This window comes from Podarcis melisellensis, assembly GCF_964234715.1.
Source record: "Podarcis melisellensis genome assembly, chromosome: 17".
Classification (NCBI taxonomy): domain Eukaryota; kingdom Metazoa; phylum Chordata; class Lepidosauria; order Squamata; family Lacertidae; genus Podarcis; species Podarcis melisellensis.
In genome coordinates, this window is record NC_138534.1 from 4,187,071 (window position 1) to 4,201,136 (window position 14,066).

Below are 14,066 nucleotides of genomic sequence, written 5' to 3' on the forward strand. Positions count from 1 at the left end.
CACTGACTCCTCCCTGAGCGAGTTTCCGGAAGACGCTTCATCGCGACAGGGCTTCCACCATAGTGATGCCGCGGGCCAGAGCGGAACTTAGCCAATAGCGGGCGGCTCCGGTTTTTCCCCCTGCCGGAAGTTCCGCTCGCGAGCGACGTAGGTAAGGCAGCTGGTGGATCTGCGGCTGGAGAAAGGAGAGGCGAGATCAGCGGGTGCTCCTTCTCCTGACCAGGCAAGGCCGCAGAGCTTCCTCACACCGGGCCCGTCCATTTGCGCGCCCCTGTTTCCCCGGCCGGACCCGAGGCCCTCAGCCGTCCGGGTTCTTCCCCCTCGCCTGCTCCTGCTCGCCGGGCAGCAGCCTTTGAGGGGCCGAGCTGGGGGGGGGGGGTCTGTGGTAGAGCCGGCCCCGCACGCCCTCACAAGCCCCACACAAGACCGCTTGGAAGGATTCTGGCTAATGAGGCCGGGAAATCTCTTTAGGGACGCTGCGAGCCCGCAGGCGCAACATCCCGGCCGGTTAGTGCGGGCAGCGCCTGCACTTTGGAACTCCCTGCCGATTGATCAAGCAGGCGCCTTCGCTGCGCTCTCTTCGGCGCCTGCTTAGAAACATTCCCTAACCCTGCCCAGATGGTTAGAAGATTGAAGGAGTATCATATTGTAGACAGTAGCATCTAATCCAGCCTCCTGTGCAGCTGTCCCAGACGGGGATCGAACCTGCAACCTTGGCGTTATCAGCTCCAGGCTCTAACCAACTGAGCTATCCATAGAATCTTAAGAGTTAGGAGGGACCATCATCTAGTCCAGGCACATTCAACAGGTAGATTGTGATCTACCGGTAGATCACTGAACGTCTCTGGTAGATCACTGGTTACCCCAAAGAAGCTCAACAACTTTGGCTCCCCTAAAAAAGCTCAACAACTTTGACTTGAACCCAAAAAAGGGGGTAGATCACTGCCAGTTTTTAACTCTGTGAGTAGATCGCTGTCTCTTGGGAGTTGGCCACCCCTGATTCTATTCCAACCCCCTGCAATGCAGGAATCTCAGCTAAAGCATCCATGACAGAGGACTAACCAACCTCTGTTTAAAAACCTTCAAGGAAGGAGAGCTAGGCTAAAGTAGTTTTAATCTCTTGGTATTTCAACTTATGTAGGTTTTAAAGTAATGTTGTAATTTTTTCTTAATTTTATTGTTTTGTCTTCCTGTAAACCGCTTTGAGGTTGTTGTTTTGTTTTTGTTTTATAAGCAAGCGGTGTATAAATCTTATGAAATGAATAAATAATAAATAGTCAAGAGCAGACAGAACTGAGCCAGACGGGCCAATGGTTGCTTGTTATAAAGCTGCTGCTTCATACATTCATGTCTATGTGGGGATTTTTATTTTTGCCTCACAGGTCCATCTACAGCCATGGCGCAATACAAAGGAGCTGCCAGCGAGGCTGGCCGGGCACTCCAGCTGATGAAGAAGAGGGAGAGGCAGCGGGAACATATGGAACAGATGAGGCAACGGATTGCTGAGGTGAAAGGAAGCAGAAGGTCCTAAGGGGCAAGATGAGGGGGGTGGTATTTGGTTGCTGAGAGAGGTATTACCATGAGGGTGTGGTGCAGAAGCATTGGAGGACTCTGAATGCAGGGAATGGGAAAGAAGGCAGCAGCATGGAATTGTCTGTTCTTTGTTGCCAGGTTGCCAGGAAGAGCCAGTGCAAAATACGGAAATGATCATAGAATTTTGTAGAGTTGGAAGGGACCACGAGAGTCATCTAAAAAGTTGCAATGCTTTTCATATGTGATCCTTTTCAAATGCACCTTTAAGCCATTTTTCTGCAATCTGTAGTATTCATACAGTATAAGAAACCAAAGTGAGGCATTTTAAAATCAAGCAGATGTTCTAATAAATATTTAACAGCGTATTCAAATTATGGTTGCAGGTAATACAACACTGTAGTCCATGGTGAAGCTGAGCATGCTGAGTAAAAATACTTTAAACCAACGTATCTATCTTTTGGCAATAGTTGTGGATAATAGTTTCCTCATGATTCCTTCCCCCCACTACATTTCAGTTGGCCCTTGGCATAGTTTTTTTGTTTTTTCTTTAACTTCGCTGCTCTCTTCCATTATAGAGTTGAAGGGGTACTATGGGTCAGTTCAATCCCTGCCCTAAGCAACCTTAAATATTATTCCTTGCAAACCTCTCTAGGAAGATTTCACAACTTGTTGTTTTACCATAGGGATGGAGAACCTCTGTTCTTCCAAATGTTGACCTTCAGCTCCCATCAGCCTAGCTAGCATAGCCAATGATCAGGGATGACAGGAGTCATAGTCCAAAAGCAACTGGAGAGTCACAGGTTCCCCATCTCTCTATCACCAGATTTCTCTTAGAGGTTTTTATGCTTCTGGCTTGATGTATTCTGTATATTCTCGTCTCCTTTTCAATCACTTGTCCACCCCACCTCTTGTAAGTTCTGGCTACCAGATGAAAAAATTCCTGTGTGGTTGTATCCCTTTTTGTGAATATTCGTTTTCTGCATGACTATGGTTTGCAGTTTTCTTCTGTTATTACTGTCAGAAATTGCCCATCTTCCTCAACCTATCTGTCACATAACTTATCTTTCCAAAATACTTTTCTAACTGTCCGAGTCTAGTGAAGTACGTTCCCTCCACCCCACCTCTTTTAAAACCTGGACTTTGTTATCCTTTCTCTTTCATTTTATTTGATTAATCACATCTTTCATGTTAGGATCATCACCATCACATTGTCTGTTAGTATTGCTCTGTCGAAGTGAACTAAGATTTAAATGAATTGAGATTCTTACCATTCTATTAACCTGCTGAAAGAGAAAAAAATAATCTCAAATGCATGTAAAGTCCCTTGCATAGTTAAATAGGTTCTGTCTCCAACAAATATGGTAATTGCAGCAAATGTAGAAAAATTATAGGTGCTCAGAAATGTGCCTCAAAACATGAAATATTTCCAGTCCTGAGTTAGTTCCTTATTATATCGAACAGGTGTGGGAAGCACTGGGGCCTCCAGATGTCAGTGAACTGCAATTTCCATCAGTATGGCAAATGGCGAAGGATGTTGGTAGTTGTAGTTCAGCATTTGGAGGGCCAAACACCTGATCTTGAATATTGGTTCGCTGCTTTGCAACTTGAACACCAAGCACATGCCTTTGAAATCTCCCTATCTTCTGAGCAGTAGGGCATATCACAGCTGCTTCTACCTACTCCAGTCTTGGCATCTCCCTCCCTCTACCTGCTGTCACAAGCAAGAATCCTAAGTGTGTCATACCTGAGAGGGGCAGTGGATGACAGGACCAGTGAGGGAGCAGACACAACTTCCTTTTCTTCTGCTTTATTAGGAGATTCAAAGTTTTGTATGAAGTGCCTGAGCTGCAGCACTGCTTTTTTCTGTAGTGTTAAGCTCACCAAACAGAAAGGTGTTTCACTAGAAACAGGAGAGCTTAGATTGTGCAGTGTGTATTTAGTGCCAGAGAACAATTTTCTTTATTAGAGAATTCCTCATTCAACGGCTCTGATGGATTTTGCGGGTCTCTAAGCAGACATTCACAGTGTTATCTTTTTTCCTTCATCCAGATACATTCACAGGTATTGCCATTCCTTTCATCTTGGACCTGGGTGACCGTATACTTTTTCTGCAATGCATTGAGTTTATAGACTACTTTCCCCCTTTCCCTGTGTTTTTATAACAAGCTATACCCCCTGAATAATAATGACACTTCAGTCTTGAGAGCTTTCCCCAACAAGTCTTGCCAACAGTACCACTGCTTCTGACAATGTTTAGCTCACCTTGCTTGCTTCCCCTGGGTTCCCTCTTAGTATAAAAAAATGCTGTGTGCTTGAAAGTCTCAAATGAGCTCTCTTCTTGCCTTGGACCTTCCTGTGCTTCTGCAGGGCACTTGTTCCTTCCAAAAATGATTACAGATCCTTGGACTTTGTTCTCTGGGCTCACATCTCCCAACCATTTAGATCAGCCTTCCCAGTGTGGTACTTTTCAGATGTTTTGAATTACAGTTGCCGTCACTCTTGACCATTGGCCATGCTGGCTGGGACAGGTGGGACCTGGAGTTCAAAACATCTGGGGGATACCAGAGGGTGGGTGTGCTGTAGATCACTTATTGGATTGACAAGGCAATGGCAATGTTGATAAAACAAATACGGTTTGGGGTGTTGGCCCTTTCTTGTGGAGCCTGACTTCTCAGCCTTGAAGACATGGAATTCCTCCTGGCAGCACTGCCTGGGAAGCAAAACATTTTGGTTGAGGACCTTTCCATGCCCAACTTGACTTCTTTCCTTGGTGAAAAGGATTTTCCTCTTTTTCTTTACTTCTTTCAATCAAAATCAGTAGAACATGTACATAATCTGTCCCAAGTCTTTGGATTAAGGTAGGCTATGAATCTAAAATAGTTGGGATACAGAGTGTGAGTGCTTATCTTAACCAAGGGCAGGATGAGATGAGAACACTAAGGGCATGTGAGGTTTTCCTATGGCTGCCCTGACCCCAAACAGCACATGGGTTGATGTCCCCTAATCTGTGTTCCTCCTCCTCTTGAGGTAGTTGTACATCTTTGTAGATTTAGTCTAAGAAGGTGGGCTGGAAGTAGTAACTGGAATATTGCTGAGTCTCTAGCTTCTTGCGGCAGCAAACTTGATCTCCTCTTTCCTATGGCAGGAGAACATCATGAAGTCAAACATTGACAAGAAATTCTCAGCTCACTATGATGCAGTGGAAGCTGAGCTGAAATCCAGCACTGTTGGTGAGTGTGGGAAGGGAGCCCAGTGCTGGGGAATGAGGCTGCGGGGTCCTAGTCTCCATTCTTTGACTTGAATGGATGAATAGACTCTACTTCCCTGCACACAGCTGGGTAATCATCACATGGGAGGCCTGATTCCCAGCACATTTTCTTCTGATAGGTCTGGTGACCCTCAACGACATGAAGGCCAAGCAAGAGGCTCTCGTAAAGGAGCGGGAGAAGCAGCTGGCAAAGAAGGAGCAGTCCAAAGAGCTGCAGCTGTGAGTTGTGGGTGTTCTGGGTAGACTGGGATGGGCAATATTTTTTCTCTCCTTCATGAATGTTCCCCCTGTACTATAGGGTGGTGTATAAGATCTGGAGTACCATAATGGTTAAGACCGTAGAGTTGGATGGGCCATGGAGGTCATCTGGTCCTAGCCCTTGGCACAATGTACCTTCAGCATCCCTGGTGGGTGGCTATTCAGATGTAGGCTGTGCAGTGAGAGCACCCCATTTTAAACTATAGAACACTAAGACATGCAGTCAGTCATGTTCAGGAGAGGCAGAACAAGGTGCTTCTTCATGCATTGCGTAATTTTGAAATCCACTAAGCCTTTGTGAATTAAAAAAAGGGATAAATCTGTTGTCTGTTAATTAGCCTGTCCACTAACCGAATGGAACTTCTGTGTCCAGAGGCATTATATCTGCACAAAACTAAGAAAAAAACTGGAGCTAAACCAAGGAAGAATATTGCCTTCATGCCTTTCTTGTGAGCTTCCCAAGGCAACCGCTGGCTACGGTTGGAAGCAAGGGTGTTGGGCTGTGTAGGTGCTTGATCTGATCCATCAGGGCCTTGAGCAAGCCACTATTTTCTCTCAGCCTTGGTGACTCCTCCTGCAGTACAGGCAGCACAATACTGGCCAAACTTACAAGGTTGTTGTGAAGATTACTGCAGTAATGCTTGTGAAACACTTTGAGCATTGTTAAGCACAGCTATTGCCTGAAGGCTTATGATGCAGCCACTCACTGGGTCTGGGTCTGATCTGGATGGGAGGCTGCCTGACAACCCCATGAAAGTTGCTTTAAGTTCCAAGATAAAAGAAAGGCAGAATATAAATAATCCTAAATAAATAAGGGCATGTTGTTATTCACTTCCCTCTAGTGTAGCAGCTTTGTGACTCTTAAGTTCCCTTCCTGCCCATCTCCCTAATCTGGGGATACTCTAACATCAACCCCTCTTTCCTCTCCAGGTCACTTGCTGTTTTTCAACTCTCTGCTTTCCTCCACCATCTTTGGAATGCTTTGTTTCCCCCTCCCCATGAGGGGACATGCCCTGTGAAGCTGATGTTGGCTTGTTCCTCATAGGAAGCTGGAGCGCATGCGGGAGCGGGAACGCAAGCAGGAGCAGAAGCGCAAGATCTCAAGCTTGTCCTTCACCCTGGATGAGGAGGAGGAGGAAGATGATGGCATCGAGGAGGAAGAGGAAGAGGCAGAGCTGGAGCGGGAAGGTGAGGACCGGAAGGCTGGGTGCTCCCAGGTGGAGAGGGAAGCCCAGGTGGGCCTGGATAGTGGTGATGCTGGAAGCAAGGTGGGGCTGTGAAGGGATGGCTGTGAAGTTTCAAGGGTAGCTCCTCACTCTTGTCTGATTGCACCTCCTCCCTCAGAGCTGGCCCCTAAAAAGAAGAAACTGGGGAAGAACCCAGATGTGGACACCAGCTTCCTGCCTGACCGTGACCGTGAGGTACGCTGCTTATCTGCCTTCTGTGGCGCCCACCCACCTCCATCCTCAAGTGCCCTGGAGGGGTCCCCAATGCCCCTTGCCAGCTGTATCTTGCAAGGCACTTTGCTCCCATCTTTCCCTCTGTGAGTTGTTCCTTTCTGCACTAAGGCAGGAGCGAGGATCCTGTGGCCTCTCCTGACGTTACTGGACTGATTCCAGCTCCCATCATCCCTGATCCACTGGCCATGTTGGCTGGAGGCTGATGGGAGTTGGAGTCCAAAAACATCGGGAAGGTGCTGGGTTTTCCCAGCCCCACCAAGGCATCACCTTGACAGCTTTTGCCCTCCCCTCCTCCGGTTTCCAGGAGGAAGAAAATCGCCTGCGAGAAGAACTTCGCCAGGAATGGGAAGCCAAACAGGAGAAAATAAAGAGTGAGTGACGGAATGTGGTGTCGGTGGCCTGGCCTTGACCACTGGTTATCAGAGCCTGTCATGTGGTCATAGCAGGGGAGGGGTATTGTTTACAGGAAGATGCTGGAGGTTTTCATATTTCTTCTGATGAGAGAGGTTTTTATTCTGCCCTTCTCTTGACTCCTCTGTGATTTTCCTCCCCCACCAGGTGAAGAAATAGAAATCACCTTCAGCTACTGGGATGGCTCTGGGCACCGCCGGACTGTCAAGGTGAGCTTTGCTCCATGCGACATTGGGCTCAGTTCTTAGCTTTGGAAAAGGAGTTGGTGGTTTAGCGTGTGGGGTGGTAAGAGCCCAGATGGTTGGCTTTTTCCACTCAGTGCACCAACGGTGGGGAACCTTTTTGCCCTCATGGCAAATCTGACTAGGGCTGGGGGCACCTGCCTGTCAGCTAACATCCCAAATGGGAACAGGACACACAACAAATACAGGATTAAACCCTGTCCTCCTGCCCATCAGCTGCTGTCAACATTGATGTCAGCTGATGGGCGGGTGAGCATGGTTTGGGGAAATTGGACCCCCTGGCAGGCAAAGGCTGGCACACAGGCTGGAGGATCCTCACCACTGCAGAGCACAGACCCACAGTGGAGGACCACCTATGGACTGATAATGTTGTTCTTAGCTCTCTACCCCATGAATTAAAAGCTACTTGCACCAAAATATCCACAACTTTAGTTTACTAATCTACCAATTAAGGCCTGAAGTCATTAATCTTATAGGTAAAATAATCCCCTCTCATTCATATTCACACACACACAGTGGAGTGACTGAGTGTGAGAGAGGGTGTGCACCAGTGTGCTGTAGTGTTTAGAGCCTCAGTGTAGGTATTTGGTTAAAATCCCCACTCAGCCACGAAGCTTACTTGCTGAGTGACTTTGAACCAGTCCCTCTCTCAGCCTAGCTGTACCGGATTGTGGAGAGGATAAAAGCATAGAGAACCACATGTGCTGGCTTGAGCTCCTTGAAGGAATAGGTAAAGGTAAAGGTACCCCTGCCCGTACGGGCCAGTCTTGCCAGACTCTGGGGTTGTGCGCCCATCTCACTCAAGAGGCCAGGGGCCAGCGCTGTCCGGAGACACTTCCGGGTCACGTGGCCAGCGTGACATCGCTGCTCTGGCGAGCCAGAGCTGCACACGGAACGCCGTTTACCTTCCCGCTGGTAAGCGGTCCCTATTTATCTACTTGCACCCGAGGGTGCTTTCGAACTGCTAGGTTGGCAGGCGCTGGGACCGAGCAACGGGAGCGCACCCCGCCGCGGGGATTCGAACCGCCGACCTTTCGATCGGCAAGCCCTAGGCGCTGAGGCTTTTACCCACAGCGCCACCCGCGTCCCCCTTGAAGGAATAATAGGATGTAAATACCCCCCCCACACACACACACATACTACCCATGTGTGTATCCTTTGAGGATTCTGCAGGTTATATTTTTGGGCTGGGGCATGTAAATGAGGAAGATCCATTCCAGACTGACTTTCATTTCCCCGCAGTGCAGATGAAAAAGGGCAACACCATCCAGCAGTTCCTGCAAAAGGCCCTGGAGATCTTGCGTAAGGACTTCAGTGAACTCCGGTAAAGGACTTGGCAGAGTTGAGGTAGCTCACCCAGGGTGGTGGGAATGGTATGGCCAAAGCGTTAGAGAGAGATCACAGAGTCCAAGTCATCGTGGTCTAGTAGAGAGTGTAAGATCTGGCCGTGGTAGATTTGAGTTAAGAGTCCCTACCTCTTGGCCTTAGATCTTCATCTGTAAAATGATGATAATCCATTAATATGCAAAGTCACAGTAGGAGCTGACAGCACAGACTTTGTAATGCAGCCAGCATACACACAAACACAGAGCAAGCAGAGTGCAGGAGAAAAGTAGATGCTTATCTGGAGCATGTTTCAGTCAGAGTTACTGGCTGCTGAGGGTATGAGGCTTATTGGGCAGGGGAAGATGTTGGGTTTAGACTTTGAGTATGTTTCCCCTTCCCTCCCCTTGCAGGTCAGCTGGTGTGGAGCAACTTATGTACATAAAGGAGGATCTGATCATCCCACATGTGAGTGGATGGCCCTGGGCCAGCCTGTTCTGCTTTTCAGCATCCTGCCCCCTTTATGCATGGGGCGAAGGCATCCAAATTGTACCTAATTCATCCTTGTCCTAGTGATCTAAAAGCCAGAAGATCTGAACTTCCTTACTTAGACTTTCCAGAGCATTAGAGGGGTGTGTGAAGCAGGATTCTCCCTCCCTCCCGTCCCCAACAAAAGTTCAAACAAAACTAGGAGAAAACACTTGACTTGCTGTGCACAGGGACTGCCAGTGCTTGCTTTTAGGGAAGTCCACTTCCTGCTTTGAGAAATATTTAAAGAGACCCCGACTTCCATCTCCCCCAGTAGTCCCTTGGGATCTTCCTTTGACTCAATCAGCATGTGAAGCAGGATGGTTAAGCCAGATTCAATTAAGTCCCCCCTGGAAAGAAGTGGAATAGCTCTAGGTCTGTCTGAGTGGGGTGGCACCCCATTCTTCTTCAAACACTGAAACAAACCCCAGTTAACACTTTCTTTTTGTGGGGGACACTGCCCTTTGTTTCCGTCCCAGTTCCCATCTGCCACAAATAAAGTAAGTCCATTGGCTGCGTTCCTCTGTGTGGGCTGGGAATATTTTTGAGACATCCCTTCCTGAACCCATTTCTTCCTGCCTGTCTAGCACCACAGCTTCTATGACTTCATCGTCACCAAGGCCCGGGGGAAAAGCGGTGAGTTTTTTCTGCCCTTCCTCCATTCTGAGTCTACCTGGGGAAGTAATGCGGGTTCTGTTCTAGTTACTGGGGCACAGACACAGTGGTGGTCAGAGTCAGATTGGGCTGCAGTTGCATGTTGGCAGAGAGAAGGTTGCTTGGGCTAAGAGAAAAGGCAAAGGGGCATAAACATAGAAGCAATGGGCAAATCCCAATGATACTGTCCCCTGTGACATGGCGACAATCAAAGGGGTAGCGACTGAGGCATTGGTGGAAAGGGAGAGGCTGAAAAGGGGATGCAGACTTTCCTGTGGGTTATAAAAGTACTTGGCTGAGGTTGAAGGTTCAAGAGAGGGGGTTGGGCTGTGGGGGTAGGAGTGATAAGCTCCAGTATGAGCCCTTTCTCTCTCCCTTGGGGTGCTCCCTAATCCAGGGCCGCTCTTCAATTTTGATGTACACGATGATGTTCGGCTTCTGAGTGATGCAACGGTGGAAAAAGATGAGGTGAGGAGGAGAACGAGGGAACCTGGCCCAGCGCTGCCAAGTCCATGGTCTTTACAGGCCTCCCAACTGAGAAATCCTTCCACCTGACATAAGAGCCAGCATGGTTGTCTCTTACCGCAGGCACTCAGCTTCCTGCACAGCGGCCCACCCCACCCCTCCTTCCTTTCCCCAGCCCATCCCCCTCCAGGTGCTGATGGTCTTCCAGCTCCAGCATCCTCCCATGCCTGCTGGGGCTGATGGGAGCTATTTATTTCATAGCATTTATGCACTGCTTGGTTGCAAAAAAACAGTCAAAGCAGTTATCAAAAGATAAAACAGTAAAATCAGAAGAAATTCACTGCCATACTTTAAAACAAACAAAACGTAAAATACTAAGTCAGATTTAATTTACCTCAGCTTCCTAAACATCATGGTTGGCTTGCCTAAACAGGGATGTTTTTAGCAAGCGCTGAAAAGAACACAGTGAAGGCGCCTGCTTAGCCTCAATAGGCAGGGAGTTCCAAAGTGTAGCCACTGCCATGCTGAATGATCAAGTTCTGTATTAGGTGGCACCTATAGTAGTGCCAGGGACGTGGGTGGCGCTGTGGGTTAAACCACAAAGCCTAGGACTTGCCGATCAGAAGGTTGGCGGTTTGAATCCCCGCGACGGGGTGAGCTCCCGTTGCTCAGTCCCTGCTCCTGCCAACCTAGCAGTTCGAAAGCATGTCAAAGTGCAAGTAGATAAATAGGTACCGCTCTGGCGGGAAGGTAAACAGCGTTTCCATGCGCTGCTCTGGTTCGCCAGAAGCGGCTTAGTCATGCTGGCCACATGACCCAGAAGCTGTACACCGGGCCCCCTCGGCAAATAAAGCGAGATGAACGCCGCAACCCCAGAGTCTGCCACTACTGGACCTAATGGTCAGGTGTCCCTTTCCCTCTATAGTAGTACCAATTCTGCTGATTGACGTAGTCTGGTGGGCTCATGCGAGGACAGGCTATGTTGTAGGTAAACTGGTCCAAAGCTAAGGGAAATCCTGCTGCTCCTTCTGGATCAAGTGCAAGGGAAGCACCGCATAGAGTACATTTCACTCCAGAAAATATGGACAACATTTGACTGGGGAATGGCTGATGCAAAGAACCCCTTCGCACCAACTCTGCTGTATGCATTGGGGAAGGAGGGGACCTGCTCAAACAATCCTTGTCTTCAGATAAAGCTTCCACCCCCATTCTGAGCTGGTTGGGCTTTTCTGACCATAGTTTCCCCCACCCCAATTCCCCTCTTGTCCGCCATCTCCAGTCCCACGCCGGCAAAGTGGTGCTTCGCAGCTGGTATGAAAAGAACAAGCATATTTTCCCTGCAAGCCGGTGGGAGCCCTACGACCCCGAGAAGAAGTGGGACAAGTACACGGTAGGCAGTGGGGGGAGCTGGGGGAAGGGGTGTGATCAGGATGGGGGAGCTCTGAAGGAAGGAGCGTTCAGCAGGGGAGAGGCGTCTCAAATACTGGGAGTGTCAAATGACTTGCCTTGCGAATTTATGGCAGTATGAGTATATCCCTGTGAAATTATATTGGGCTTTTTTCAGAGTACTCTAAATGCTATGTCTGTGATGTCTTGCCCTGTAAGGTAGGCCAAGATCGATCAGTATCCCTATTACTAATGGATCATTGAGAGATAATGGCTTGCATAAACCTTTGCAGCAAGTTTATATAGCTGAGGTCAGATTTGAACAGGGACTGTTCTAGCTCATGACCCCATTCCCTTAACAATCACAGTACTCAACAGTCTGTCTTCACAAATTCTTCCTTGCTGGAACTCTCTTGCCAAGGACTTATTGATGGTGCTCTCTATCTTCTGCTTCATCTTCTCTGTCTAACTGAACCTGTGCGGTTTTGCTTGATGATGGTGGTGACAACCACAACAATAACAACTTTTATTATTTCTATTCTGCCTAATTGACTGGGTTGCCCCAGCCACTCTGGAAGGCTCTAAAAAGTCACCTGTTTGACATCTTTTGGGAGGGCGAGAAGGCTCTCTGCCTGGTTCTCTGTAACCCCACTTCTCGCAGTGAGGGAACTACCAGAAAGCCAGTGTCCAGGCTGAACAATGGAGGTGGAGGCACTCTTTCAGATATACTGGGTTGAAGCTGTTTAGGGCTTTAAAGGTCAGCACCAACACCTTGAATTGTGCTTGGAAATGTACGGGAAGTCAGTGTCGATCCTTTAGGACCAGTCTTCTATGGTCACAGCAGCCACTCCCAGTCACCAGTTTAGCTGCCACATTCTCGATTAGTTGTAGTTTTCTGAGCAATTGCTTTGTGGTTGTAGACGTTTTAAACTCACCATTCCTTGAGGCATTTTGGCAGCAGTCTTTTATAGCTGTGAAGTGGTTTTTGTTGGGCTGTTTATTGTGTTTTAATAATCGTAAGTCACCTCAAGTTTTGAAGAAGCAGGAGGGGAGAATGTTTCAGTGCCTTTAAAGCAGAGATGGGAACCTGTGGACCTTAAGAAGGTGTTGTTGAAACTGCCATAAGCCCCGGTCAGTAAATGGTCAGGGATAATGGGAATTGGGAGTCCACCAACATCTGAAGGGCCCACAGGTTCACCAGCTGCAATGTTGTGTGTAATGCGTAGCTTGGCCTAGTGTCCTCCATTCAAATTGCTCACTCCTTCATTCCAGAATCTTGAGCACCCTGTGCTGCAGTTATTTAGCACATCTGCAAAGCGATCAGGTTTGATCACCCCATTGTGCGAACCGCCCTGAGATTGTCGGATGAAGGGCAGTATGTAAATTTAATTAACAAACAAGCAAATAATTTTAAAGGAGAATATAGCATGGCAAGTACTAAGATAACACCAAGAAGGGATGATAAACAACATTAATTTGCCTTTACCCAAAGAATAGAGGAGACTGAGAGCTGACTGGTGCTCTTTAACATCCTCCTTTTAGTGTGTGGATGTGGCATTTGCATCAAAGGTTCTTAAAATTCAAGCTCCTCCTCTTGCAGATTCATCCAATTGATGACTCGTACACAATCTGTTTCTTGCCATGTTGCTTTCCCAGCAGCTAGCAGAAACGATGATTCTTAACCCACAAGGCCATGGCCTTGTCCTTTGCATCATCAAATTTCCTCACTCGTGGTTTATCACTGTGGTCTGTTAGGTCATTAGCATTATTCCGCTGTAAATGAACGAGGCACTGCTGTTCTGTAGTCACCCTAAGCGCAAAGAGATGCCACTGTGGTACCTGACCTAGCTATGGAGTGGTGCCCCAGTTCATGTGGTTTTTACAAGCGGTGCCCAGTGCTTCCTGGCAAAACTTCTACAGCATGGTACTGGAACAACTCCCAACCTCTTCTTCCTTCCCACAGATCCGCTGAGGGACAGATGAAGCTGCTGATCCTCTATTGGTGTGATACGTGTCTGCCTTCCTGAAGCTGCTGCAGCATCTGCCCTTTATCCCACTCTAGCCCTCCAACCTCTGTAGCTGCACCTTCACCCCTAACTGTATCAGCCTTTGGTGAAATAAACTTTGCCTCACCTAAATATGAAGTGTTGTGTTGTACCACTTGTGGCCAAGGGCTGCCAAATCTGCTGGATCAAAACTTCATTTGAGCCATGGGATAGTGCTAGAATCTGCTTTCAGACTCTGGGTGGGTTCTAATGCAGGCCTGATTGGTTGATTTCTCATTTTCTCTAACAAGTGTTTCATGCTACTTACTGCTAAGATGCAAAATAAGTAACAAAAGATGCTAGCCTGAAAATATATTGCCTCACCCTCATCAGAGTTGTATTGATCTGTTTTTAATTCAACAAGGGGAAGGGGAGAAAAATATTAAATTAATTTAGATTAAAGATTTTTTAATAATAATAATAATAATAATAAAATTAAAGAGGAAAGAAAGAAGAAAACTACAATAATAATATACAAAAAATTATAATAACA

At 47.6% G+C, this 14,066-nt stretch overlaps 1 protein-coding gene across 2 annotated transcripts; it reads left to right on the forward strand.

The window, feature by feature from the left end:
* The first annotated feature begins 26 nt into the window (after positions 1-26).
* Positions 27-13,666, forward strand: FAM50A (family with sequence similarity 50 member A). 2 transcript variants are annotated; one of them, XM_081895090.1, is made up of 14 exons: positions 27-151; positions 1,383-1,507; positions 4,679-4,763; positions 4,921-5,020; positions 6,105-6,247; positions 6,404-6,480; positions 6,824-6,890; positions 7,078-7,139; positions 8,420-8,496; positions 8,909-8,963; positions 9,611-9,659; positions 10,075-10,145; positions 11,422-11,532; positions 13,492-13,666. In XM_081895090.1, the coding sequence occupies exons 2-14, from the start codon at positions 1,397-1,399 to the stop codon at positions 13,498-13,500; spliced, it is 1,017 nt and encodes a 338-aa protein (XP_081751216.1). In that variant the 5' UTR covers positions 27-151; positions 1,383-1,396; the 3' UTR covers positions 13,501-13,666. The 2 variants fall into 2 exon arrangements, with proteins under 2 accessions (XP_081751216.1, XP_081751215.1); XM_081895089.1 differs by having other exon boundaries at positions 86-223.
* The last annotated feature ends 400 nt before the right edge of the window (positions 13,667-14,066 follow it).

Bases quoted from the DNA above. Each gene is read 5' to 3' on its own strand.
- FAM50A (XM_081895090.1), top strand. From the start codon at position 1,397: ATGGCGCAATACAAAGGAGCTGCCAGCGAGGCTGGCCGGGCACTCCAG. The intron at 6,248-6,403 runs GTGAGGACCGGA...CTCCTCCCTCAG, and splicing joins GGCAGAGCTGGAGCGGGAAG to AGCTGGCCCCTAAAAAGAAG. The intron at 8,964-9,610 runs GTGAGTGGATGG...CTGCCTGTCTAG, and splicing joins AGGATCTGATCATCCCACAT to CACCACAGCTTCTATGACTT.